At 50.1% G+C, this 24,503-nt stretch overlaps 1 protein-coding gene across 2 annotated transcripts; it reads right to left on the reverse strand.

The window, feature by feature from the left end:
- Positions 1–5: 5 nt before the first annotated feature.
- On the reverse strand, positions 6–20,435 carry ANKRD42 (ankyrin repeat domain 42). Of its 2 annotated transcripts, none has more exons than XM_038762000.1 (12): positions 20,324–20,435; positions 15,585–15,748; positions 12,811–12,918; positions 12,113–12,232; positions 11,326–11,461; positions 8,217–8,417; positions 6,747–6,872; positions 5,611–5,713; positions 3,785–3,960; positions 3,267–3,393; positions 2,031–2,175; positions 6–681 (listed from the first exon to the last, which is right to left on the reverse strand). In XM_038762000.1, the coding sequence occupies exons 1-12, from the start codon at positions 20,433–20,435 to the stop codon at positions 592–594; spliced, it is 1,608 nt and encodes a 535-aa protein (XP_038617928.1). In that variant the 3' UTR covers positions 6–591. The 2 variants fall into 2 exon arrangements, with proteins under 2 accessions (XP_038617928.1, XP_038617927.1); XM_038761999.1 differs by having other exon boundaries at positions 5,611–5,716.
- Between the last annotated feature and the right edge of the window lie 4,068 nt (positions 20,436–24,503).

The following is a 24,503-nucleotide window of genomic DNA, read 5'->3' on the forward strand; positions in this document are numbered from 1 at the left end:
GCCAGCCTCCAAAGTGACTTATTTAATGGCTCCTCTTAGAATTTCATGGGTTCTCGTCACTCGAGGTGGCTTTCCCACCCGGGGGCTTCGGTGCACGGCTCGGTTGCCGAATGCTCTTCCTCTGCCGGCCACCACCTCCTCCTCATCATCATCGATCGTATTTACTGAGCGCTTACTATGTGCAGAGCGCTGTACTAAGCGCTTGGGAAGTACAGATTGGCAACACAATGATGACCTCAGGGGGCCATCCGGAGCACGGCGGGACAGAGACGGTCTTCCGAAGGCTCCGGGGCCAAGTCCGACAGCTGGGATCTAACGGGCGGAAAACCAAGCCGGGAATATACCCCTCGCAAGTTCACCTCCAACCTCACGATTCCGATTATTTAACCGCCTAAACAGGGATTGGAGGGTGAACCCGATTTTAACTCCCCAAAGCGTGAGCAGTAGCTTCGGTCCTGCTTGAGACATTCAAGCATCCATTCCTGCTACTTCACGCGATACGCCGGCGCGGCACGACAGACAGGTATAGCTAGAGATACGAAACTGGGAGAGCCGTTGGGTTTGCTTTTTGACCAGGTTGTCCCTCTCCCGTCAGCACCTCCACACAAACACTCCGGGAGGCGTCGGCTTTTTCTTCCCTCTCCTCTTCTCCGGGCTCGAACGGGGGCCGGGCTGGCCCTCCTGCGGAGATGAGGGAGAGGGGACCGGCTCGGCGAAACCACCCCGGAAAGCCGGCAAGGGTGTGACTCGCTGTTAAACCTGCCTCTCCGGTCTGAGGGTTTCAGAGACAATATCACGGGCTCCAGCTCCTCTCTCCACCCCCGGGAGAGTCTGCGGGGCCCCGCACCCCATTTGAAGAAGCCTGAGTCACCACCACCCCCTCATCTCGGAGGCTTTAATTTGCTCCCCCTTGGGCTGCGGCCCCCGGGAGTCTTCAGCCACGTCTTCCTCCTCCTCCTCCGGGAGCGGGCGGGGACGGAGAAATGAAAATCCAGGAGCCCAGACCTTCTCTGGAGCTGTAGGATTCCTGCAACGCTCCTATGTCCCAAACCCTCCTCCCTCCCACCCGGCCAGAATCTGCTTCCCATTTACAAAGCAAAAACCATTTTCCCGACTTCTACTTCACGGTTTCCCTTCTTTCCAGGTCCAGCCCTGCTCACTCTGACCAAGTTTGCCCCTGTGCTGGCCTGGGACTGGTTGGCTCCATCTCGGGGACAGCAAAGTTCAGCCCCCTGGACTGTAAGCTCCTTAAGGGCAGGGATGGTAATTCTGTCGTACTGTACTCTCCAAGGGCTTAGTAAAGCACATAGGAACTGCTCGATAAATACCACTGATTGAGTGGGAGGGTTTGGGGGGGACAAGGCGCCATCGCCACCCAGACAGTGCCACCTCACTCTGCCTCACTCCTCGCCCAGGACGCCAGAGAGTTGAGGCCCAGCTCTATTTTCCCCCACTACCAAGTTCTAGCAAGTTTTCCCTAGTGGAAAACTGATGATCCTTTGAAAAATAACTGAGGGTATTACAGGAGATGGCAGAGGCTCCTCCTACACTTCCCAGTCCCACAAAGGCCCGTCTTCCTCCTCTACCCACAGTGTTGGCAGTGCCCAGTGCAGCAGCTTCGGGGTGGTGGTGGTGAGGACACCAAGAAACAAGAATCATGGAGCCTCACTCCTCCCAATTTGGGTGGGACGAGGGGAGAGACGGACACCCCCGTCTGCTAGGCTCGGGGGAGAGGGCAGGATGCCCCAGAACTGAGAGGGACACACCCCTGGGCCCAAGGAAGCCTGGCCGGGCCCTCGTTGTGGAAGCTCTGCTCAGTCCCTGCCCAAGAAGAACTCAGGCCTGGGCACATCCCCACCCTCGGGGCAAATGCCCAGTTTTGGGGGGGAAAATGCGAGAGGAACCTTGGGCACTGGCTCCAGGGTTTGCCACCTTCGGCATCCTTGCCCCATCTGTGCCCAAAGCAGTTCTCTGGATGAACCACGGGCACACCGATTTTGGGTTCAGAAGGACGTTACGAGGACACTGACCTCAATCCCGGCTGGGGCCACCTGACGTTTCTCCAGCGAGTCCTTGAGCCGGCGGGCCTCCGTCCGGGCCTCGCCCAGCTGACATTCCAGCTTCTCTCTCTGCAGCCGCTCGGATTCCAGCTGGAGCTGCAGTTCTTTGATTGCCCTGTCAAGGTACCCGAAAGCTCATCGTTATTCCCGAGCAATGGGTCGCCCCATGGGCTCGAAAAACCCCCACTCCCCTGGTTCCAGGTTCTCTCCCAAGCTCCCCAAATCCTCCCTGTGGGGTTAGGAAGCCCCCAACCTTCCCCAGGAAGAACAGATGCCGACTCCCGCGGGGCTGACTTTGAGCGAGGGGCCCGTTCGGAAAAGAAACCGAGCGACTGGGACACGGCGGTCGAAACCGGGTCCCTCTCAGACGGTGGATGGGTTCGGATACAAGTCCCCCCAAGGGCAGAAGGAAGACCACAAGTCCGTACAGATGCCTGATCGAAACCTGGAAGTCTCCCCATAACTGAGTCTTTGCCGACATTACCCTCCACCCACTGGGTCTGAATTTCCACTGCTCAACTGCAGGAACCCCAACCGGTTCCCTCCTGATGGAAAAAGAAAGGGCTTGTCCAGAAGGACTCAAGGATGGGCATTTGGGCCCATCGTCTGCCCCCGCTCCGGCGCGCCTGAGATGGTCGGCCACGTCCCCGAGGGGCGGGCAGGCTGAGGTAGGGGGAGGGCAGGAGGTGAGAATGGATTTTAGGGTAACTACTGCTCCTCCAGATTAAAAACTCCGAAGGATGTCGAGTGCAGTGGCCCTGGCCCGGGGAAGGGGAAGAAGGGAGGGCCCCACTGCCATCACAACTGTGGCCCCCGCTCAGATACAGGGCATGTGAGATGCTGTGAGAAGCAGCGTGGCTCAGTGGAAAGAGCCCGGGCTTTGGAGTCAGGTCATGGGTTGAGTTGTCAGCTGTGTGACTTTGGGCAAGTCACTTCACTTCTCTGGGCCTCAGTTACCTCATCTGGAAAATGGGGGTGAAGACTGTGAGCCCCCCGTGGGACAACCTGATCACCTTGTAACCTCCCCAGCGCTTAGAACAGTGCTTTGCACAAAGTAAGCACTTAATAAAGGCCATCATTATTATTATTAGATACACCAAGGTCCGTTCTGTTCCGCGCTCCGGGGCTCTGTAACAGACCCGGGCAGGGGACCCTGAGAAACGCGCTAAGCCCTACGGTAGGCACTACGGCCGCTGAAGCCGTTACCTCTCGGCCTCTCGGTTTTCTCTCTTCTGCTTGATGTCTTCCACCGATATCCCTCCGAGCTGCTTGTAGTTGCTCCGGGCGATTTCCAGAAGTCCTTCCAATTCTCCAATCTTCTTGTGAGCCCTCACTGCAAGCAATCAATCTACGGTTTTTATTGAGCACTTGGCACAGAGCGCTGTACAACAGAATTAGCAGCCATGTTCCCTGACCATAACGAGCTTATAGTCTAGACAGGACAAGCGAGATTCGGTTACAGGCCCGTGGGCATGAGGGTCCCCATCCCAGGCTGGGGGGTCCCTGCCACCTCCAGAGAGACGGGGAGCCCTGTACCCAGTCAGGGATTGTGGGGCTTAGGCCCCGTCTCGGAGTTTTATCAACTTTCAAGCCGTTGTCGACTTCAACTGGCCCGAGGACCAGCTTAGTGGCCTCAGAGGGCCGGGCCAGGGGTGGGGTGGCTATTGGGGGCTCTGAGAGCTGGCTCCGCGGGGGCCTTGGGGAAAGGCTGACAGCGCACTTACTTCGAGCTTCGGTTCTCTCAGCTTCACCGGGGTCGCAGTCCCCCTTGGCATCTGTGCTCCCTTCCACTCCGTGGCTCTTGAAAAACCTGCTGTCCTTTGCATCGATGACTTCGGGGGCCTCCTCCTCCTCCCCCTGCAGCGTCCCCAGCAGCTGCCCTGCAGCCAAGCGGGCAAACCTGGAGATAAAACCCACGCCGAAGTTCAGCATCCCGCTCTGCTCCCCCGATGCTCCAGAAGCCGGATCCCCTCCATGGACAGAGGCCGGCGCGGGGCTTAGGCGGCCGGCTTCCTTCCTGAGGAAGGAGGTGCCCACGGCATCCCAGCGCTTAGCACAGAACTTGGCATATAGTAAGCGCTTAACAGATACCACCATTTATCATTATTATTATCATTTCTGAGGGCTAAAGGCTGCCAGAATCCTTGAGTCTCCCAGGGAAGAAGGAAGACACGAGGCCCTGAGACCACTCTGTAATTTGGCCTCAACAGCCCGTGGCGTCTAGCTGGTGTGGGGTGAGTGAGCCCAGCCCATTCTGCTTGCAGGCCAGGATGTTCTAGGAGTCTTCTGCTGGTCTGTTTACTGGGCTAGCACCTTCCCGGCATCCCGTCTCCGTGCATCTAGCAGGCAGAAGTGACGGATGGATCCCACCCTTTGGACTCCACCTTTCCAGGGAACCGTGATGGGCAGCCCCCTCCTCCCCACGGCCTGGGCCAGGGCAGACTTTTACCTACTCTGTTGGTCAGTCAGTCGCGGGGCCCGAGGCAGGCCAGAGAACCCAGGAGCGCCTTATTTCAAGCCGGGCTGCTTCACCCCACGGCCCGGAGTCAGAGAGACCTTGAACCCAGACCGTGAACCCAACCGTGGGCCTGGGGGAATCGTCCCACTTGGGGGGACAAGATGACCGAAGCCATGGCTGTTTGAAAGGCTGTGACCTCTCCCGGCCCTCTGGGGGATCCCGGAGGGTGAGGGGGCTCACGTGGCCTGGGAACTTTGCTCTGAGTTTGGAGTCTGGCTCCCAGCTGGGCTCAAGAACATTGCTGCACCACAGATGAAAGAAACTCGGCTTCCACCCGCCTCCTACGGACCCGCGGGGCCGGGGCCTAGGGGGGTGGTCACACACGGGGAGGGGGAAGTGGACGGTCAGGGTCAGAAGCAGGAGAGCCCGGGGGCAAGACCAGAGGCAGCCATGGCTGTCACTCTTGCAGTGCTCAGCACTACACCCAGTGCATCGGGGAATAATAATAATAATAATAATGGCATTTATTAAGCGCTTAAGTCGGGGGGTGCCGGGGCACCCAAACCCCACAAGTTCTGCCCTTGAACTTCCTCCTCCTCCCCCCCTCCTCCCCCCTCCATCCCCCCGCCTTACCTCCTTCCCTTCCCCACATCGCCTGTATAGATGTATATATGTCTGTACTTATTTATTACTCTATTTATTTATTTTACTTGTACATATCTATTCTATTTATTTTATTTTGTTAGTATGTTTGGTTTTGTTCTCTGTCTCCCCCTTTTAGACTGTGAGCCCACTGTTGGGTAGGGACTGTCTCTAGATGTTGCCAATTTGTACTTCCCAAGCGCTTAGTACAGTGCTCTGCACGCAGTAAGCGCTCAATAAATACGATTGATGATGATGATGATGCAGAGCACTGTACTAAGCGCTTAACAGGAAGGCCTATGGGGCCGCAGAGACGGATACCCAAGGGAAGGAGAAAATTGGCTGAAGGAGGTTGTGGGGTGGGCATCGTTACCAGCGCTTAGAAGAGTGCTTTGCACAGAGTAAGCGCTTAACAAATACCAACATTATTATTATTATTATTATTATTACCTCCTGGCCACATCCCCGGGGGTTTCCTGCGCCTTGTTGGTGATATTGCAATCCGCTCCCATTGCGATGAGCCACCGCAGGCAGTCCATGTGTCCTTGCCCGGCCGCTGAGGAAGGACAGAGAGGGTTTCGTAGCGTGTCAACGCGACTGTGAGCCCGTTGGTGGGTAGGGACCGTCCCTATCTGTTGCCAACTTGTACATCCCAAGCGCTTAGTACAGTGCTCTGCACACAGTAAGCGCTCGATAAATACGATTGAGTGAATGAATGAATCTGGAAGCCCCAGGAAGCTGAGGTCAAGCCTCCGGAAGCATCTTACCTCTGTGAAGACCAGCAATTCAGAGGTCCAGTTTGGCTGCAGCTGAGCACCCCCTTGCCCCCCGCACAAAGCAACCGCGTATCCTGAGATGTTGGGGGGGACTCCTCTGGCCTCCTTCCTTGCCCCACCCAGGGCTCTCCATCCACTAGCCCCGAGAGGACGTCAGAGCCCGACTTCCCAGACCTGGAGCGGGCATCCCCTTGCCCAGGGAGCGGGGCAGGCCTGGTCCCGATCCCCAGCTCTGAAGGGAGCAGGGCCTGCAGGTCTCCCCACTTCCTCACTACAGCTGCGCTTAAGGCAAGTGCTTAGCACTGTACATCTCACCCAGTGGGAACTCAATAGATGCTGTAATAGATCAATCGTATTTATTGAGCGCTTACTAGGTGCAGAGCACTGTACTAAGCGCTTGGGAAGTACAAGTTGGCAACATATAGAGACAGTCCCTACCCAACAGTGGGCTCACAGTCTAAAATAGATGCTATAATACCGCTGCCCAGGCCCCGGGCCAGAGGCTGGCATCCTGAGGACACCCCCTCCAGGTCCCCTACTGACCTGTGTGATCCGTGCCCACTGGCCCCTTCCAGGCTGATTGGGGGGGTGGCTTTTGTGGGGGCAATCGCCTTCCCCCCCAGCTAAGTGACGCCACCGTGGAGCCGTCGCCTGAAGTCCCTTTTAGACTGTGAACCCACTGTTGGGTAGGGACTGTCTCTATATGTACTTCCCAAGCGCTTAGTACAGTGCTCTGCGCACAGTAAGCGCTCAATAAATACGACTGATTGACTGATTGATTGAAGGAGACCAGGATCGGGGCCAACCGACCTTTGTGCAACGGGGTAGATCCCAAACTGTCTCGCTCGTTAATATTGATGATTCCATTTTCCACCAACTTCCTCAGTGTCTCCAGGTCCCCCTGAAAGGCCGCCTGGTGTCCCGGGAATGTTAAACCTAAGGACGAAAGTGTCCGGGATCACACACAAACGCTCACAACTTTCCTAAGCACACAACAAGAGCCGTCTTGGTCTTTGCTAAATCACTCAAGGTAGTTCTCCATAGTCTCTCGGGGGTTCCGCTCCACTGCAAATTAGGGCCACTTATACCAGTCGGCTTTTGGTTTCATAAACAAAGACTCGTAACGAGATTATTAGCGTCACATGCCCTGCTGTCGGTCCAGGGGGAAAGAGCACAGCTCTGGGGGTTTACTATAGGGGATTCTCTTTTAACCCACGGCCCTTGAAGAACTCTGGGTCTGGGGAAAATTGCATTTACTCGCAGTTAAAAGCATCGATTCTGGGAGGATGAATGTGAGCAGCAACGATTACGATGATACCTAGGTGACTGCCAGTTCTCGGGACAAACTCTCGCACTTTATGTTTGCCGTTCATTGTTATTTGACTGTAGGAAACAATGGAGAGTTGCCCAGACACACAGGATGAGACAGTTCCAGTGCGGTCTGGTGCGGCTGAGGCAGAGGCTGGGAAGTGTGGCGGCATCACACGTGTGTGTGTGTGCACGACTCTCTCTCCATCTACGCGTGGACCGTGGTCTACCGGCCCAGCCTCCCACGGTCAGGGGGAAATGCTCCTTAATTCTTCCAGAGCTCAAGGCCCTACTGAGAGCTCACCTCCTCCAGGAGGCCTTCCCAGACTGAGCCCCTTCCTTCCTCTCCCCCTCGTCCCCCTCTCCATCCCCCCCATCTTACCTCCTTCCCTTCCCCACAGCACCTGTATATATGTTTGTACATATTTCTCTATTTATTTTACTTGTACATATCTATTCTACTTATTTTACTTTGTTAGTATGTTTGGTTTTGTTCTCCGTCTCCCCCTTTTAGACTGTGAGCCCACTGTTGGGTAGGGACTGTCTCTATATGTTGCCAACTTGTACTTCCAAAGCGCTTAGTACAGTGCTCTGCACACAGTAAGCGCTCAATAAATATGATTGATTGATTGATTGATCCTCCCCGAGCCGTCAAAGCCTTATTCAAGGCACATCTCCTCTAAGGGGCCTTCCTTTATTTCCTCTCCTTCCCCTCCTTCTGCGTCGCCCTGGCACTTGGATTTGGACCTTTTATTTCCACCCCCACCTCAGCCCCGCGGCACTTACGCCCATATCCGTAATTTATTTACCTGTCTCAACGTCTGTCTCGCCATCAAGACTGTAAGCTCCTTGTGGGCAGGGAATGGGTCTACCAACTGTTATACTGTACTCTCCCCCATGCTTAGTGCTCAATAAACACGACTGATGGCCCAGTGAAAAAACACGCGTTGGTGCAGAAGTAGGTGTACTCACTTTCCTGGTCTTCTAGTCCTCCTCTCTCGTCCCCCGCTCTCTCGATATAGCGCACGATCTCCTCTTTAAAGAATCTCTGGGCCAGGTCCTTTGCGTTCTCGCCGTGGTCGTTACGGGCGGTCAGCGCTTGGGTCACGCTGGCCATTTTACTGAGCAGAAACTTGAAACAGTGCAGGTGGCCCTCCATGGCGGCAAGATGAACTACCAACGACAGAAAAGGCCTTGGCTTCAGGGCGCTCCGTAAACGGTAAAAAAAAACTCACCACGAGGCAAAGGATTCTGCCGCTTTGCGTTCTCTAGGCTGTAAGCCCACTGTGGGCAGGGAACGTGCCTCTTATATTGTTATACTGCCCTCTCCCATGCTTAGGACAGTGCTCTGCACACAGTAAGTGTTCATTAATCTCCTCACCGCACCTCGTTCTCACCTGTCCCGCCATCGACCCCCAGCCCACGTCCTCCCCCGGGCCTGGAATGCCCCAAATCCCTCTGCCCATCGGCCAAGCTAGCTCTCTTCCTCCCTTCAAGGCCCTACTGAGAGCTCACCTCCTCCAGGAGGCCTTCCCAGACTGAGCCCCTTCCTTCCTCTCCCCCTCGTCCCCCTCTCCATCCCCCCCATCTTATCTCCTTCCCTTCCCCACAGCACCTGTATATATGTTTGTACATATTTATTACTCTATTTATTTTACTTGTACATATCTATTCTATTTATTTTATTTTGTTGGTATGTTTGGTTTTGTTCTCTGTCTCCCCCTTTTAGACCGTGAGCCCACTGTTGGGTAGGGACTGTCCCTATATGTTGCCAATTTGTACTTCCCAAGCGCTTAGTCCAGTGCTCTGCACATAGTAAGCGCTCAATAAATACGATTGATGATGATGATGATTAACTATGACTGATTGGTAGATTGATTTGAAGTGGTTGGGTTTCTTAGCTCCAGTTCAGTCCAGCCACTTCAGCAGCCGTCTAAGCAACCGGGCACTCGTGCCCCTAGGGCAAGAGAAGGAAGAAACGGCTGCCAGGGCCATTTATTTATCCCTTAGCCAGTTATTAACAATAATAATAGTAATAATAACTGGAGAAGCGGCATGGCTCAGTGGAAAGAGCCCGGGCTTTGGAGTCAGAGGTCGGGGGTTCCAATCCTGGCTCCGCCAGCTGTCAGCTGTGTGACTTTGGGCAAGTCACCTAACTTCTCTCAGCCTCAGTTCCCTCATCTGTAAAACGGGGATTAAAACTGCGAGCCCCCCTGTGGGACAACCTGATCGCCTTGTAGCCTCCCCAGCACTTAGAACGGTGCTTTGCACATAGTAAGCGTTTAATAAATGCCATCATTATTACTATTGTAACTATGGTATTTGTTAAGTGCTTACTACTTGCCAAATACTGTACTAACACTCGGATAGATACAAGGTAATCAGGTGGGGCATTTATCAGTCTCTGTCCTCCGTCTAAGGAGGAAGAACAAGTATTAATCAATCAATCAATCAATCAATCGTATTTATTGAGCGCTTACTATGTGCAGAGCACTGTACTAAGCGCTTGGGAAGTACAAATTGGCATCACATAGAGACAGTCCCTACCCAACAGTGGGCTCACAGTCTAAAAGGGGGAGGTAAGTACTATTATTAGTATTAAATATTATTAGTATTAAATAGTATTATTAGTATTAGTATTAGTATTAAATAGTATTATTAGTATTAAATAGTATTAAATATTAAAGTATTACAATCCCATTTTCAGGAAATGGAGGACCGGAAGAGTGAAATGACTTTTCCAGTGTCACACAGCAGGCAACTGGTGGATAGGAACCCGGTTCCTCTAATTCCCAAGCCCGGGCTCTTTCCTCTTGGGCTTCCTGCTCGGGTGCTGGTCATTTTGTGATATTTAACTCCAAGAACTGTGGGCTTGGGTTGCTTCCCACAGAGGCCTTCCTCCTGGGCCACCCTGGCGATGTTCGGCATGAGGGTGGTGAGCTTCCTCGCCCGCTTGTTAACCCGGTGACACAGAATGACGTGCTGTTTGTCCCTCCTTTTTATGGCATTTGCTAAGCGCTTATTACACGCCAGGCACCATTCTAAGCGCCGGGGTAGATATGAGCTAATCAGGTTGGACACAGTCCCTGTCCCACACGGGGCTCACAGTCTTAATCCCCCTTTTACAGAGGAGGCAACTGAGGTGCCGGAAAACGAAGTAACCCGCCCAAGGACACCCAGCTGAAAAGTGGCAGGGTCAGGATTATCATCATCATCAACATCAATCGTATTTATTGAGCGCTTGCTGTGTGCAGAGCACTGTACTAAGCGCTTGAGACGTCCAAGTTGGCAACATATAGAGACAGTCCCTACCCAACAGTGGGCTCGCAGTCTGAAAGGGGGAGACGGAGAACAAAACCAAACATACTAACAAAATCAAATAAATGGGATATGTACAAGTAAAATAGAGTAATAAATCTGTACAAACATATCTACATATATACAGGTGCTGTGGGGAAGGGAAGGAGGATGGAGAGGGGGACGAGGGGGAGAGGAAGGGAGGGGCTCAGTCTGGGAAGGCCTCCTGGAGGAGGTGAGCTCTCAGTAGGGCCTCGGTAGGATTAGAACTCGGGTCCTTCTTACTCTCAGGCCCGTGCACTATGCCAGTCAGGACCTGGCAGATGGTAGGAACCTGATAAATACCATAACTAACTAACCGGAGGTTCTAGCAGCCGGGAGGGAGACCCGCGGCCGGGAAACTTCCTGGCACACTCTACGGCTACAGAAGAGGAGACGGAAGGAAAAAAGAAAGAAAGACGGGGACCTCTCCATCACTGCCTGGAGCTCCCTGGAGATTCGCGGACCACCTTCCTCTTTCTCCTCTCTTCTTCTGCTCTTTCACACGCTTCCTAGGGCAGTTACCCTCAAGCAAAGGATGAACCGGGGTCCCGGGGGAGGCTCAGAGCTTGGGGAGATGGTCGGAGGAAGAGACGGAGGCGGGAAGGCTGGAGTCCAGGAGCGTGCAGGGAATGCGCTTTCCCCCAAGCCGGAGCGCGGTCGGCCGTGAACAAAGCAGCCCCCCGACTTTATCCGTCCCGATCCCGAGGAGCTGCCCGGAAGGCGGGGGGAGGCCGGCCCGTACCTGGGAGGTTTCCATCCTGATCCACGTCGTCCACGCCAGCACCCCAGCGGACGAGCAGCTGGAGGCAGCCCAGCCGCCCGTGGAAGGCAGCGTAGTGCACGGGGGTCCGGGCGCTCCGGTCAGGCACGTTGGGGTCCTGGAGGGAACGGTCACCCTTCCTCAGTTTCTCAGCCTCGGGGTAGACCGATCCACTCGGCGGCCGATAAGCTGAAGGACTCATGCCAGACTGAAAATGGCAGAGAAGCAGCGGGCCTGGTGGATAGAGCATGGGCCTGGGACTCAGGGTTCTAATCCTGACTCTGCCATTTGTCTGCTGTGTGTAATAATAATAATAATAATAATAATAATAATGTTGGCATTTGTTAAGCGCTTACTATGTGCAAAGCACTGTTCTAAGCGCTGGGGGGGATACAAAGTACCCCCCCAGCGCTCGGGCAGCCTCGGGCAAGTCACTTCTCCTAGCCTCAGTTCCCTCATTTGTAAAATGGGCATTAAGACTGGGAGCCCCATGTGAGACAGGGACTGTGTTCAACCTGACGATAGTAATAATAATAGTGGCATTTATTAGGCGCTTACTACGTCTCAAGCACTGTTCTATGCGCTGATCAGTTTGGATCTACCCCAGGGCTTCGTATAGGGTCTGGAACATAGTAAGCGCTTAACAAATACTATAAAAAAAGGAAAGAAGGTGAGCGTCAGGAGACCAGTGGTGATGGGGACAGAGCCCGGGAAACACCCAGGCCCGGCTGGGGGTGGAGACGGGCAGGGTGGCATGTTCTTTCCTTACCGCTCCGGTCCGCAGGACGGTCAGCAAGGTGTAGGAGTGGCCGTGGGCAGCGGCCAGGTGGCCTGGGGTGCGGCCACGGTCATCTCTGGCCGTGGGGTTTGCTTCGCCGCCGAGCAGGGCCTAGAAGTAGACGAAAGCAGATGCCAGGCTGACGACGGAAGCAACCCCGCTTGGCTTGCCACGGAGCTATTTTCATCATCATCATCATCAATCGTATTTATTGAGCGCTTACTGGGTGCAGAGCACTGTACTAAGCGCTTGGGAAGTCCAAGTTGGCAACATCTAGAGACAGTCCCTACCCAACAGTGGGCTCACAGTCTAGAAGGGGGAGGCAGAGAACAAAACCAAACATACTAACAAAATAAAGTAAATAATTTGTAATCATTTAAAATATTTTAAAATATTTTTTTTAATTATTTAAAATAATTATTTATTTAAAATGAATAAAATCAATTATTTATTAAACAAAATAAATTATTTAAAATAAACTCTCCTCTCTCCTATTTAGGCTGTGGAACTAAGGGGCTGTCTCCGACCTGATTTGTATCTACCCCAGCGCTTAGCGCAGTAAGCGCTTAACGAACGTCACTAAAGGAAAAAATAAAGCACGGGAGGGGCGGGGGCGGTTAAAAAGGGGGCTCCCGAACGGCACCTGGGGTCCCCCCCACTCGAACCTGGGTGCAAGAGCCCCTCTTCACCTGCATGCAAGCATCCTGCCCCTTGATCGCGGCCAGGTGAGCGGCGGTCCATCCTCTCGGAGCCGTCTGGGCCACGTCAGCCCCGTGCCAGAGCAGCCAATGGAGGCACTGCATTAAAATAATCATCATCATCATCATCATCATCAATCGCATTTATTGAGCGCTTACTATGTGCAGAGCACTGTACTAAGCGCTTGGGAAGTCCAAATTGGCAACATATAGAGACAGTCCCTACCCAACAGTGGGCTCACAGTCTAAAAGGGGGAGGCAAAGACCAAACATACTAACAAAATAAAATAAACAGAATAGATACGTACAAATAAATTAAATAAATAAATAAATAGAGTCAAAAAATATGTACAAACATATATACATATATACAGGTGCTGTGGGGAAGGGAGGGAGGTAAGATGGGGGTAATAATAATAATAATAATAATAATAATAATGGTATTTGTTAAGCGCTTACTATGTGCAAACCACTAAAAGAAGGTGGAAGAGTCCAACATGGGGGGACAATCAATCAATCGCATTTATTGAGCGCTTACTGTGTGCAGAGCACTGTACTAGCACTGATCCATCTGCCCAATCACGGAGTGTAAGCTCCTTGTGGGCAGGGAATCTGTCCCTTCTCTGTCCTGTATCTTCCAAGCCCTTACCAGAGGGTGCTCAATAGACATATTTAAGACTCATCGTCATCATCAATCGGATTTATTGAGCGCTTACTGCGTGCAGAGCACTGTAGTAAGCGCTTGGGAAGGACAAGTTGGCAACATCAGAGAAGCAGCGTGGCTCAGTGGAAGAGAGCCCGGGCTTTGGAGGCAGAGGTCGCGGGTTCAAACCCCAGCTCTGCCAATTGTCAGCTGTGTGACTTTGGGCAAGTCACTTCGCTTCTCTGGGCCTCAGTTCCCTCATCTGTAAAATGGGGACTAAGACTGTGAGCCCCAAAGTGGGACAACCTGATCACCCTGTAACCTCCCCAGCGCTTAGAACAGTGCTTTGCACGCAGTAGGCGCTTAATAAATGCCATTAAAAAAAAACATATAGAGACAGTCCCTACCCAACAGTGGGCTCCTGTTACTACTACTATCATCATCATCATCAACCGTATTTATTGAGTGCTTACTGTGTGCAGAGCACCCGACTAAGCGCTTGGGAAGTCCAAGTCGGCAACATCTAGAGACGGTCCCTACCCAACAATCAATCAATCAATCAATCGTATTTATTGAGCGCTTACTATGTGCAGAGCACTGTACTAAGCGCTTGGGAAGTACAAATTGGTATCACATAGAGACAGTCCCTACCCAACAGTGGGCTCACAGTCTAAAAGGGGGAGACAGAGAACAGAACCAAACATACCAACAAAATAAAATAAGTAGGATAGAAATGTACAAGTAAAATAAATAAATAAATAAATAAATAGAGTAATAAATATGTACAACCATATATACATATATACAGGTGCTGTGGGGAAGGGAAGGAGGTAAGACGGGGGGATGGAGAGGGGGACGAGGGGGAGAGGAAAGAAGGGGCTCAGTCTGGGAAGGCCTCCTGGAGGAGGTGAGCTCTCAGCAGGGCCTTGAAGGGAGGAAGAGAGCTAGCTTGGCGGATGGGCAGAGGGAGGGCATTCCAGGCCCGGGGGATGACGTGGGCCGGGGGTCGATGGCGGGACAGGCGAGAGCGAGGTACGGTGAGGAGATTAGTGGCGGAGGAGCGGAGGGTGCGGGCTGGGCAGTAGAAGGAGAGAAGGGAGGTGAGGTAGGAGGGGGCGAGGGGATGGACAGCCTTGAAGCCCAGGGTGAGGAGTTTCTGCTTGATGCGCAGATTGATCGGTAGCCATTGGAGGTTTTTGAGGAAGGGAGTAATATGTCCAGAGCGTTTCTGGACAAAGATAATCCGGGCAGCAGCATGAAGTATGGATTGAAGTGGAGAGAGACACGAGGATGGGAGATCAGAGAGAAGGCTCGTGCAGTAGTCCAGACGGGATAGGATGAGAGCTTGAATGAGCAGGGTAGCGGTTTGGATGGAGAGGAAAGGGCGGATCTTGGCAATGTTGCGGAGCTGAGACCGGCAGGTTTTGGTGACGGCTTGGATGTGAGGGGTGAATGAGAGAGCGGAGTCGAGGATGACACCAAGGTTGCGGGCTTGTGAGACGGGAAGGATGGTAGTGCCGTCAACAGAGATGGGAAAGTCAGGGAGAGGACAAGGTTTGGGAGGGAAGACAAGGAGCTCAGTCTTCGACATGTTGAGCTTTAGGTGGCGGGCGGACATCCAGATGGAGATGTCCTGAAGGCAGGAGGAGATGCGAGCCTGGAGGGAGGGGGAGAGAGCAGGGGAAGAGATGGAGATCTGGGTGTCATCAGCGTAGAGATGATAGTTGAAGCCGTGGGAGCGAATGAGGTCACCAAGGGAGTGAGTGTAGATTGAGAACAGAAGGGGACCAAGCACTGAACCTTGGGGAACCCCCACAGTAAGAGGATGGGAGGGGGAGGAGGAGCCTGCAAAAGAGACTGAGAAAGAACGACCGGAGAGATAAGAGGAGAACCAGGAGAGGACGGAGTCTGTGAAGCCAAGGTCCCTACCCAACAGTGGGCTCGCAGTCTGAAAGGGGGAGACGGAGAACAAAACCAAACATCCTAACAGAATAAAATGAATGGAATAGATACGTACAAGTAAAATAAATAAATAAATAAATAGAATAAAATAAATAAATAGAGTTTCCGGCGAACAGGATCGGAGATCCTCTGGGGGCTCCGAAAGGGCAACGGGCCTCACCTCTAGGCTTCCAGAATGGGCCGCCCAGTGTAAGGGGGTAAATTTATGGACGGGATCCACCTCGTTGACACCGGCTCCGCTCCCCACCATCGCTCCGAGCCGCTCGACGTCGCCCTTCTTCACCGCGTCGTGGATCCTGCCTGGGCGTCCCTTCTTCCCGACCACTGCGGGAAGAGGTGAGGACTTGAAGAACGTGATGGAAAGGGGGGAAACTGACCTGCTTTTTTTTTTTTAATGGCATTTATTAAGCGCTTACTATGTGCACAGCACTGTCCTGAGCGCTGGGGAATTTACAAGGTGATCGGGTTGTCCCACGTGGGGCTCACGGTCTTCATCCCCATTTTCCAGATGAGGGAACTGAGGCCCAGAGAAGCGAAGTGACTTGCCCAAAGTCACACAGTTGACAAGCGGTGGAGCCGGGATTTGAACCCATGACCTCGGACTTCAAAGCCCGGGCTTTTCCCACTGAGCCACGTGGCTCCAGCTGACCCAAGAATCACCTCTGCTTTCCAAATACTCGATTAATAATAATAATAATAATGTTGGCGTTTGTTAAGCGCTTACTATGTGCAAAGCGCTGTTCTAAGCGCTGGGGGGGGATACAAAGTGATCAGGTTGTCCCATGTGGGGTTCACAGTCTTAATCCCCATTTTACAGATGAGGGAACTGAGGCTCAGAGAAGTGAAGTGACTTGCCCAAGGTCACACAGCAGACAGGTGGAGCCGGGACTCGAACCCATGACCTCTGACTCCAAAGCCCGGGCTCTTTCCGCTGAGCCACGCTGCTTCTACTACCGGTTGATTCAGAGTTGAGCCAAGATACCCCCAAGTCAGATTCCCCGAACTGCATTATTTCACCACAGCAGCAGTGTGGCATATAGTAAGCGCTTAACAAATACTGTCATTATTATTATTATTATTAACGGAAAGGGCCCGAGCTTGGGTGTCAGAGGACGTGGGTTCTAGTCCCGGCTCCGCCACTTGTCTGCTGTGTGACCTTGGGCAAGCCGCTTAATTTCTCTGTGCCTCGGTGACCTCATCTGTAAAATGGGGATTAAGACTATGAGCCCCCCGTGGGACAACCTGATCACCTTGTAACCTCCCCGGAGCTTAGAACAGTGCATGGCACATAGTAAACGCTTAATAAACGCCACTATTATTATTATTACAGATGAGGTAACTGAGGCCCAGAGAAGTGAAGTGACTTGCCCAAAGTCACCCAGCTGACAAGTGGCGGAGCCAGGATTTGAACCCATGACCTCTGACTCCAAAGCCCGGGCTCTTTCCACTGAGCCATGCTGCTTCTCTAACAAGCTTGTAATACTAATAATAATAATGATGATTTGTTAAGTCCTATGTGCCATAGCACTGTTCTAAGTACTTTCCAAGCGCTTAGTTCGGTGCTCTGCACACAGTAATTGCTCAATAAATACTGATAATAAATAATGATGGCATCTATTAAGTGCTTACTCTATGCAAAGCACTGTTCTAAGCGCTGGGGAGGTTACAAGCTTGTAATAATAATAATAATAATAATGATGATGATTTGTTAAGCCCTTACTACGTGCCAAAGCACTGTTCTAAGGACTTTCCAAGCGCTTAGTTCGGTGCTCTGCACACAGTAAGCGCTCAATAAATAATGATAATAAATAATGATGGCATCTATTAAGTGCTTACTCTATGCAAAGCACTGTTCTAAGCGCTGGGGAGGTTACATGCTTGTAATAATAATAATAATAATAATGATGATTGGTTAAGCCCTTACTATGTGTCAAAGCACTGTTCTAAGTACTTTCCAAGCGCTTAGTTCGGTGCTCTGCACACAGTAATTGCTCAATAAATAATGATAATAAATAATGATGGCATCTATTAAGTGCTTACTCTATGCAAAGCACTGTTCTAAGCGCTGGGGAGGTTACAAGCTTGTAATAATAATAATAATAATAATGATGATTTGTTAAGCCCTTACTACGTGCCAAAGCACTGTTCTAAGGACTTTCCAAGCGCTCAGTTCAGTGCTCTGCACACAGTAATTGCTCAATAAATAATGATAATAAATAATGATGGCATTTATTAAGTGCTTACTCTATGCAAAGCACTGTTCTAAGCTCTGGGGAGGTTACAAGCTTGTAATAAAAATAATAATAATAGTAATGATGATTTGCTAAGCCCTTACTACGTGCCAAAGCACTGTTCTAAGGACTTTCCAAGCGCTCAGTTCGGTGCTCTGCACAAGTAAGCGCTTAATAAATAATAATAATAAATAATGATGGCATTTATTAAGTGCTTACTCTACGCAAAGCACTGTTCTAAGAGCTGGGGAGGTTACAAGCTTGTAATAATAATAATAATAATGATGATGATTTGTTAAGCCCTTACTATGTGCCAAAGCACTGTTCTAAGGACTTTCCAAGCGCTTAGTTTGGTGCTCTGCACACAGTAATTGCTCAATAAATAATGATAATAAATAATGATGGCATCTATTAAGTGCTTACTCTATGCAAAGCACTGTTCTAAGCGCTGGGGAGGTTACAAGCTTGTAATAATAATAATAATGATGATGATTTGTTACGCCCTTACTACGTGCCAAAGCACTGTTCTAAGTACTTTCCAAGCGCTTAGTTCGGTGCTCTGCACACAGTAAGCGCTCAATAAATAATAATAATAAATAATGATGGCATCTATTAAGTGCTTACTCTATGCAAAGCACTGTTCTAAGCGCTGGGGAGATTACAAGCTTGTAATAATAATAATAATAATAATGACGATTTGTTAAGCCCTTACTACGTGCCAAAGCACTGTTCTAAGGACTTTCCAAGCGCTTAGTTCGGTGCTCTGCACACAGTAATTGCTCAATAAATAATGATAATAAATAATGATGGCATCTATTAAGTGCTTACTCTATGCAAAGCACTGTTCTAAGCACTCGGGAGGTTACAAGCTTGTAATAATAATAATAATAATGATGATTGGTTAAGCCCTTACTACGTGCCAAAGCACTGTTCTAAGGACTTTCCAAGCGCTTAGTTCGGTTCTCTGCACACAGTAAGCGCTCAATAAATAATGATAATAAATAATGATGGCATCTATTAAGTGCTTACTCTATGCAAAGCACTGTTCTATGCGCTGGGGAGGTTACAAGCTTGTAATAATAATAATAATAATAATGATGATGATTTGTTAAGCCCTTACTACGTGCCAAAGCACTGTTCTAAGGACTTTCCAAGCGCTTAGTTCGGTGCTCTGCACACAGTAATTGCTCAATAAATAATGATAATAAATAATGATGGCATCTATTAAGTGCCTACTCTATGCAAAGCACTGTTCTAAGCGCTGGGGAGGTTACAAGCTTGTAATAATAATAGTAATAATGATGATTGGTTAAGCCCTTACTACGTGCCAAAGCACTGTTCTAAGGACTTTCCAAGCGCTTAGTTCGGTGCTCTGCACACAGTGAGCGCTCAATAAATAATAATAATAAATAATGATGGCATCTATTAAGTGCTTACTCTATGCAAAGCACTGTTCTAAGCGCTGGGGAGGTTACAAGCTTGTAATAATAATAATAATAGTAATGATGATTTGTTAAGCCCTTACTATGTGCCAAAGCACTGTTCTAATGACTTTCCAAGCGCTTAGTTCGGTGCTCTGCACACAGTAAGCGCTCAATAAATAATGATAATAAATAATGATGGCATTTATTAAGTGCTTACTCTATGCAAAGCACTGTTCTAAGCGCTGGGGTGGTTACAAGCTTGTAATTATAATAATAATAATGATGATGATTTGTTAAGCCCTTACTATGTGCCAAAGCACTGTTCTAAGGACTTTCCAAGCGCTTAGTTCGGTGCTCTGCACACAGTAATTGCTCAATAAATAATGATAATAAATAATGATGGCATCTATTAAGTGCTGACTCTATGCAAAGCACTGTTCTAAGCGCTGGGGAGGTTACAAGCTTGTAATAATAATAATAATAATGATGATTTGTTAAGCCCTTACTACGTGCCAAAGCACTGTTCTAAGTACTTTCCAAGCGCTTAGTTCGGTGCTCTGCACACAGTAATTGCTCAATAAATAATAATAATAAATAATGATGGCATTTATAAAGTGCTTACTCTATGCAAAGCACTGTTCTAAGCACTGGGGAGGTTACAAGCTTGTAATAATAATAATAATAATGATGATTTGTTAAGCCCTTACTATGTGCCAAAGCACTGTTCTAAGGACTTTCCAAGCGCTTAGTTCGGTGCTCTGCACACAGTAATTGCTCAATAAATAATGATAATAAATAATGATGGCATCTATTAAGTGCTTACTCTATGCAAAGCACTGTTCTAAGCGCTGGGGAGGTTACAAGCTTGTAATAATAATAATAATAATGATGATTTGTTAAGCCCTTACTACGCGCCAAAGCACTGTTCTAAGGCCTTTCCAAGCGCTTAGTTCGGTGCCCTGCACACAGTAAGCGCTCAATAAATACGATTCATTGATTGATTATTAATTATTATAATCCCGACTCTGCCACTTGTCTGCTGTGTGAGCTTGGGCCAGTCACTCAACTTCCCTGTGCCTCAGTTGCCTCACCCCTGAAACAGGGGTGGAGACTGTGAGACAAGTCTCCTGTATCTGCCTGTATCCGCCCCAGCGCTTAGCACAGTGCTTGGCCCAGAGTGAGGGCGTAATAGATGCCATTATTACTGTTATTTAAGGCAGGGAGAGGGCACGGGATGGACTCACGGGTGGAGGCCCAGGGTGAGGCCATGGCGGCGCTCTGAGGGGAAAGCGGTTGCCGTGGAAACGAGCGCACTTCCGGTCGGGGCGGCTTCACTTCCGGCCTGTCCTTCTCCATCACCTCAGGCTTAATGGCGGAGAAAATGGAGGCCAAAGGCGAGGAGAGGGGGACAGGGGGGAAGGAGGGAAGCAGAATTCAAATCCTTAACAAATGCCATTATTATCATTATTATTATTATAACCGTATCAACTTTCTCACCCTATTATTTAAGCACTGACTCTTCTACTTATCCACTTCTTTTAAGGGTACTTTCTAAGCCTTTACCTTGGGCCAAGCACTGTACTAAGCGCTGGGGCAGATACAGGAGACTTGATGATGATGATGGATGAATGATGGATGATGGCATTTATTAGACGCTTACTATGTGCCAAGCACCGTTCTAAGCGCCGGGGAGGTGATCAGGTTGTCCCACGGGGGGCTCTCAGTCTTCATCCCCATTTTCCAGATGAGGGAACTGAGGCCCGGAGAAGTGAAGTGACTCACCCAAAGTCACCCAGCTGACAAGTGGCGGAGCCGGGATTTGAACCCAGGACCTCTGACTCCAAAGCCCGGGCTCTTTCCACTGAGCTGGAAACATTGTCGTTTCGTAATTTGTACTTCCCAAGCGCTTAGTACAGTGCTCTGCACACAGTAAGCGCTCAATAAATACGATTGATGATGATGATGATTGTCCTAAGGGCTGGGATAGTAGATGAAAGATAATCGTCTTGCGCACAGTCCCTGTCCCACGTGGGGCTCGCAGTTTCGGTGGGAGTAGGACTCAATCCCCATTTTACAGATGAGAAAACTGATGCGTAGAAAAGTTAAGTGACTTGCCCAAAGTCGCACAGCGGCCAAGGGTTACAAATCAGGTCACCTTACTTCCAACCCCTAACTCTTTCCATTAGGCCACGCTGCTTCTATCGGCATCCACTTCTCCTTCCTATGAATCCTATCCTTCCTAGAGAAGCAGCGTGGCCCAGTGGAAAGAGCACGGGCTTTGGAGTCAGAGGTCATGGGTTCAAATCCCGGCTCCGCCACTTGTCAGCTGGGTGACTTTGGGTAAGTCAGTTCACTTCTCTGGGCCTCAGTTCCTTCATCTGTAAAATGGGGATGAAGACTGTGAGCCCCCCGTGGGACAACCTCATCACCTTGTATCCTCCCCAGCGCTTAGAACAGTGCTTTGCACATAATAATAATAATGGCATTTATTAAGTGTTATGTGCAAAGCATAATAATAATAATAATAATGGCATTTATTAAGTGCTTACTATGTGTAAAGCATAATAATAATAATGATGGCATTTATTAAGTGCTTACTATGTGCAAAGCATTGTTCTAAGCACTGGGGAGGTTACAAGGTGAGCAGGTTGTCCCACGGAGGGCTCACAGTCTTCACCCCCATTTTACAGAAGCGGTAACTGAGGCACAGAGAATAATAATGATGGCATTTGTTAAGCGCTTACTATGTGCAGAGCACTGTTCTAATAATAATAATAATGGCATTTGTTAAGCGCTTACTACGTGCAAAGCACTGTTCTAAGCGCTGGGGAGGAATACAAGGTGATCAAGTTGTCCCACGTGGGGCTCAGTCTTCATCCCCATTTTCCAGATGAGGTAACTGAGGCTTAGAGAATAATAATGATGGCATTTGTTAAGCGCTTACTACGTGCAAAGCACTGTTCTAAGCGCTGGGGGGGAATACAAGGTGATCAAGTTGTCCCACGTGGGGCTCACAGTCTTAATCCCCATTTTCCAGTTGAGGTAACTGAGGCTCAGGGAAGTGAAGTGACTTGCCCAAGGTCACACAGCAGACATGTGGCGGAGCCGGGATTCGAACCCATGACCTCTGACTCCAAAGCCCGGGCTCATTCCACTGAGCCACGTGCAAAGAAGTGACTTGCCCAAAGTCACACAGCTGACAGTCTTTTAGACTGTGAGCCCACTGTTGGGTAGGGACTCTCTCTATATGTTGCCAATTTGTACTTCCCAAGGGCTTAGTACAGTGCTCTGCACACAGTAAGCGCTCAATAAATACGATTGATGATGACAAGCGGCAGAGCCGGGATTTGAACCCATGACCTCGGACTCCAAAGCCCGGGCTCTTTCCACTGAGCCACGCTGCTTCCCTCCCCATTAGGGGAACTAACCTGAAGAGTAGGGACCCCGAGTGAGTGGGCAATTTTAATTATAAGTGAAGGGGCTGCTAGCAAGGTTGTGTTGGTCTATCTAAAATAAAAGCTCTTCGTTGTTAGTTCTGAAGGTGGTACATCATCATCATCAATCGTATTTATTGAGCGCTTACTATGTGCAGAGCACTGTACTAAGCGCTTGGGAAGTACAAATTGGCAACATACAGAGACAGTCCCTACCCAACAGTCTAAAAGGGGGAGACAGAGAACAAAACCAAACATACTAACAAAATAAAATAAATAGATAGATATGTACAAATAAGAGTAAAAAATATGTACAAACATATATACATATATACGGGTGCTGTGGGGAAGGGAAGGAGGTAAGATGGGGGGGATGGAGAGGGTACATGGGGGTCCCATGAGGTCTTAGGCGTGAGTCAGACTAGAGCGGGAAAGTAGGGCGTAATGAATCGAAATAATAATAATAATAATGATGATGATGGTATTTGTTAAGCGCTTACTATGTGCAAAGCGCTGTTCTAAGTGTCAGGTGCCTCCCCAAACCAACGCAGACGATAAAGACAGGGACGCTGGCGTGCAATCAGCCAAGCGAGTCTCCTCAAACACACGGATAAAATTCCCCGGCAGGAGGGTCACCGGCTAATTCAGGCAGTTACGTTTTTGTGGCGCGCGCACGGATGAGGATTCGACTGAGGCTGCATCCAGGACACCTTCAACTGGGATAGCCGTGGGAGTCCCCGTGAGGGACAAGGACCGTGCCCAATTCTCGCCTATGTATCCGATCCCAAAGCTTAGCAGAGTGCTCTGCACACAGTAAGTGCTTAAAAAATATCGTCTGTCCAGCCAGCTTCCCCGGAAGAGGATTCGACTGAGGCTGCGTCCAGGACACCTTCAACTGGGATAGCCATGGGAGTCCCCGTGAGGGACAAGGACCGTGTCCAATTCTCGCCTACGTATCCGATCCCAAAGCTTAGCAGAGTGCTCTGCACACAGTAAGTGCTTAAAAAACATCGTCTGTCCAGCCAGCTTCCCCGGAAGAGGATTCGACCGAGGCTGCGTCCAGGACACCTTCAACTGGGATAGCCGTGGGAGTCCCCGTGAGGGACAAGGACCGTGTCCAATTCTCGCCTATGTATCCGATCCCAAAGCTTAGCAGAGTGCTCCGCACACAGTGAGTGCTTAAAACATATCGTCTGTCCAGCCAGCTTCCCCGGAAGAGGATTCGACCGAGGCTGCGTCCAGGACATCTTCAACTGGGATAGCCGTGGGAGTCCCCGTGAGGGACAAGGACCGTGCCCAATTCTCGCCTATGTATCCGATCCCAAAGCTTAGCAGAGTGCTCTGCACACAGTAAGTGCTTAAAAAATACCGTCTGTCCAGCCAGCTTCTCCTAGCCCCCCGCCCTTTTGCTCCTCCCCATCTCCAACCGACCGACACTCTGCTGTCACACACAGACAACTGACATCCATCAAAAAAAATAAAGGGGCATAATTCAGGAATACAGACCTCTGGAAAAAACGGGCACGGGAATCGCGGGCCCAAGTCTCCTTTCCTATTTCCCAGGGATGCCAACTAATGCCCTCCCAAAAGGGACCACTTTGCCCATTTTAGTCAACTCTTTACTAACCCCTAACATCCTATATGTATATATGTTTGTTCATATTCATTACTCTATTTATTCTACTTGTACATAACTATTCTGTTTATTTTATTTTGTTAATATGTTTTGTTTTGTTCTCTGTCTCCCCCTTCTAGACTGTGAGCCCACTGTTGGGTAGGGACCGTCTTTATATGTTGCCAACTTGTACTTCCCAAACGCTTAGTCCAGTGCTCTGCACACAGTAAGCGCTCAATACGATTGATTGATTGAACTTGTACTTCCCAAGCGCTTAGTACAGTGCTCTGCACACAGTAAGCACTCAATAAATACGACCGATTGATCCTACATATGAGCACAACAGACACAACCCCCCGCAAGCCCCCACCGACC

Source organism: Tachyglossus aculeatus, chromosome 20 (genome assembly GCF_015852505.1).
Source record: "Tachyglossus aculeatus isolate mTacAcu1 chromosome 20, mTacAcu1.pri, whole genome shotgun sequence".
Lineage (NCBI taxonomy): Eukaryota > Metazoa > Chordata > Mammalia > Monotremata > Tachyglossidae > Tachyglossus > Tachyglossus aculeatus.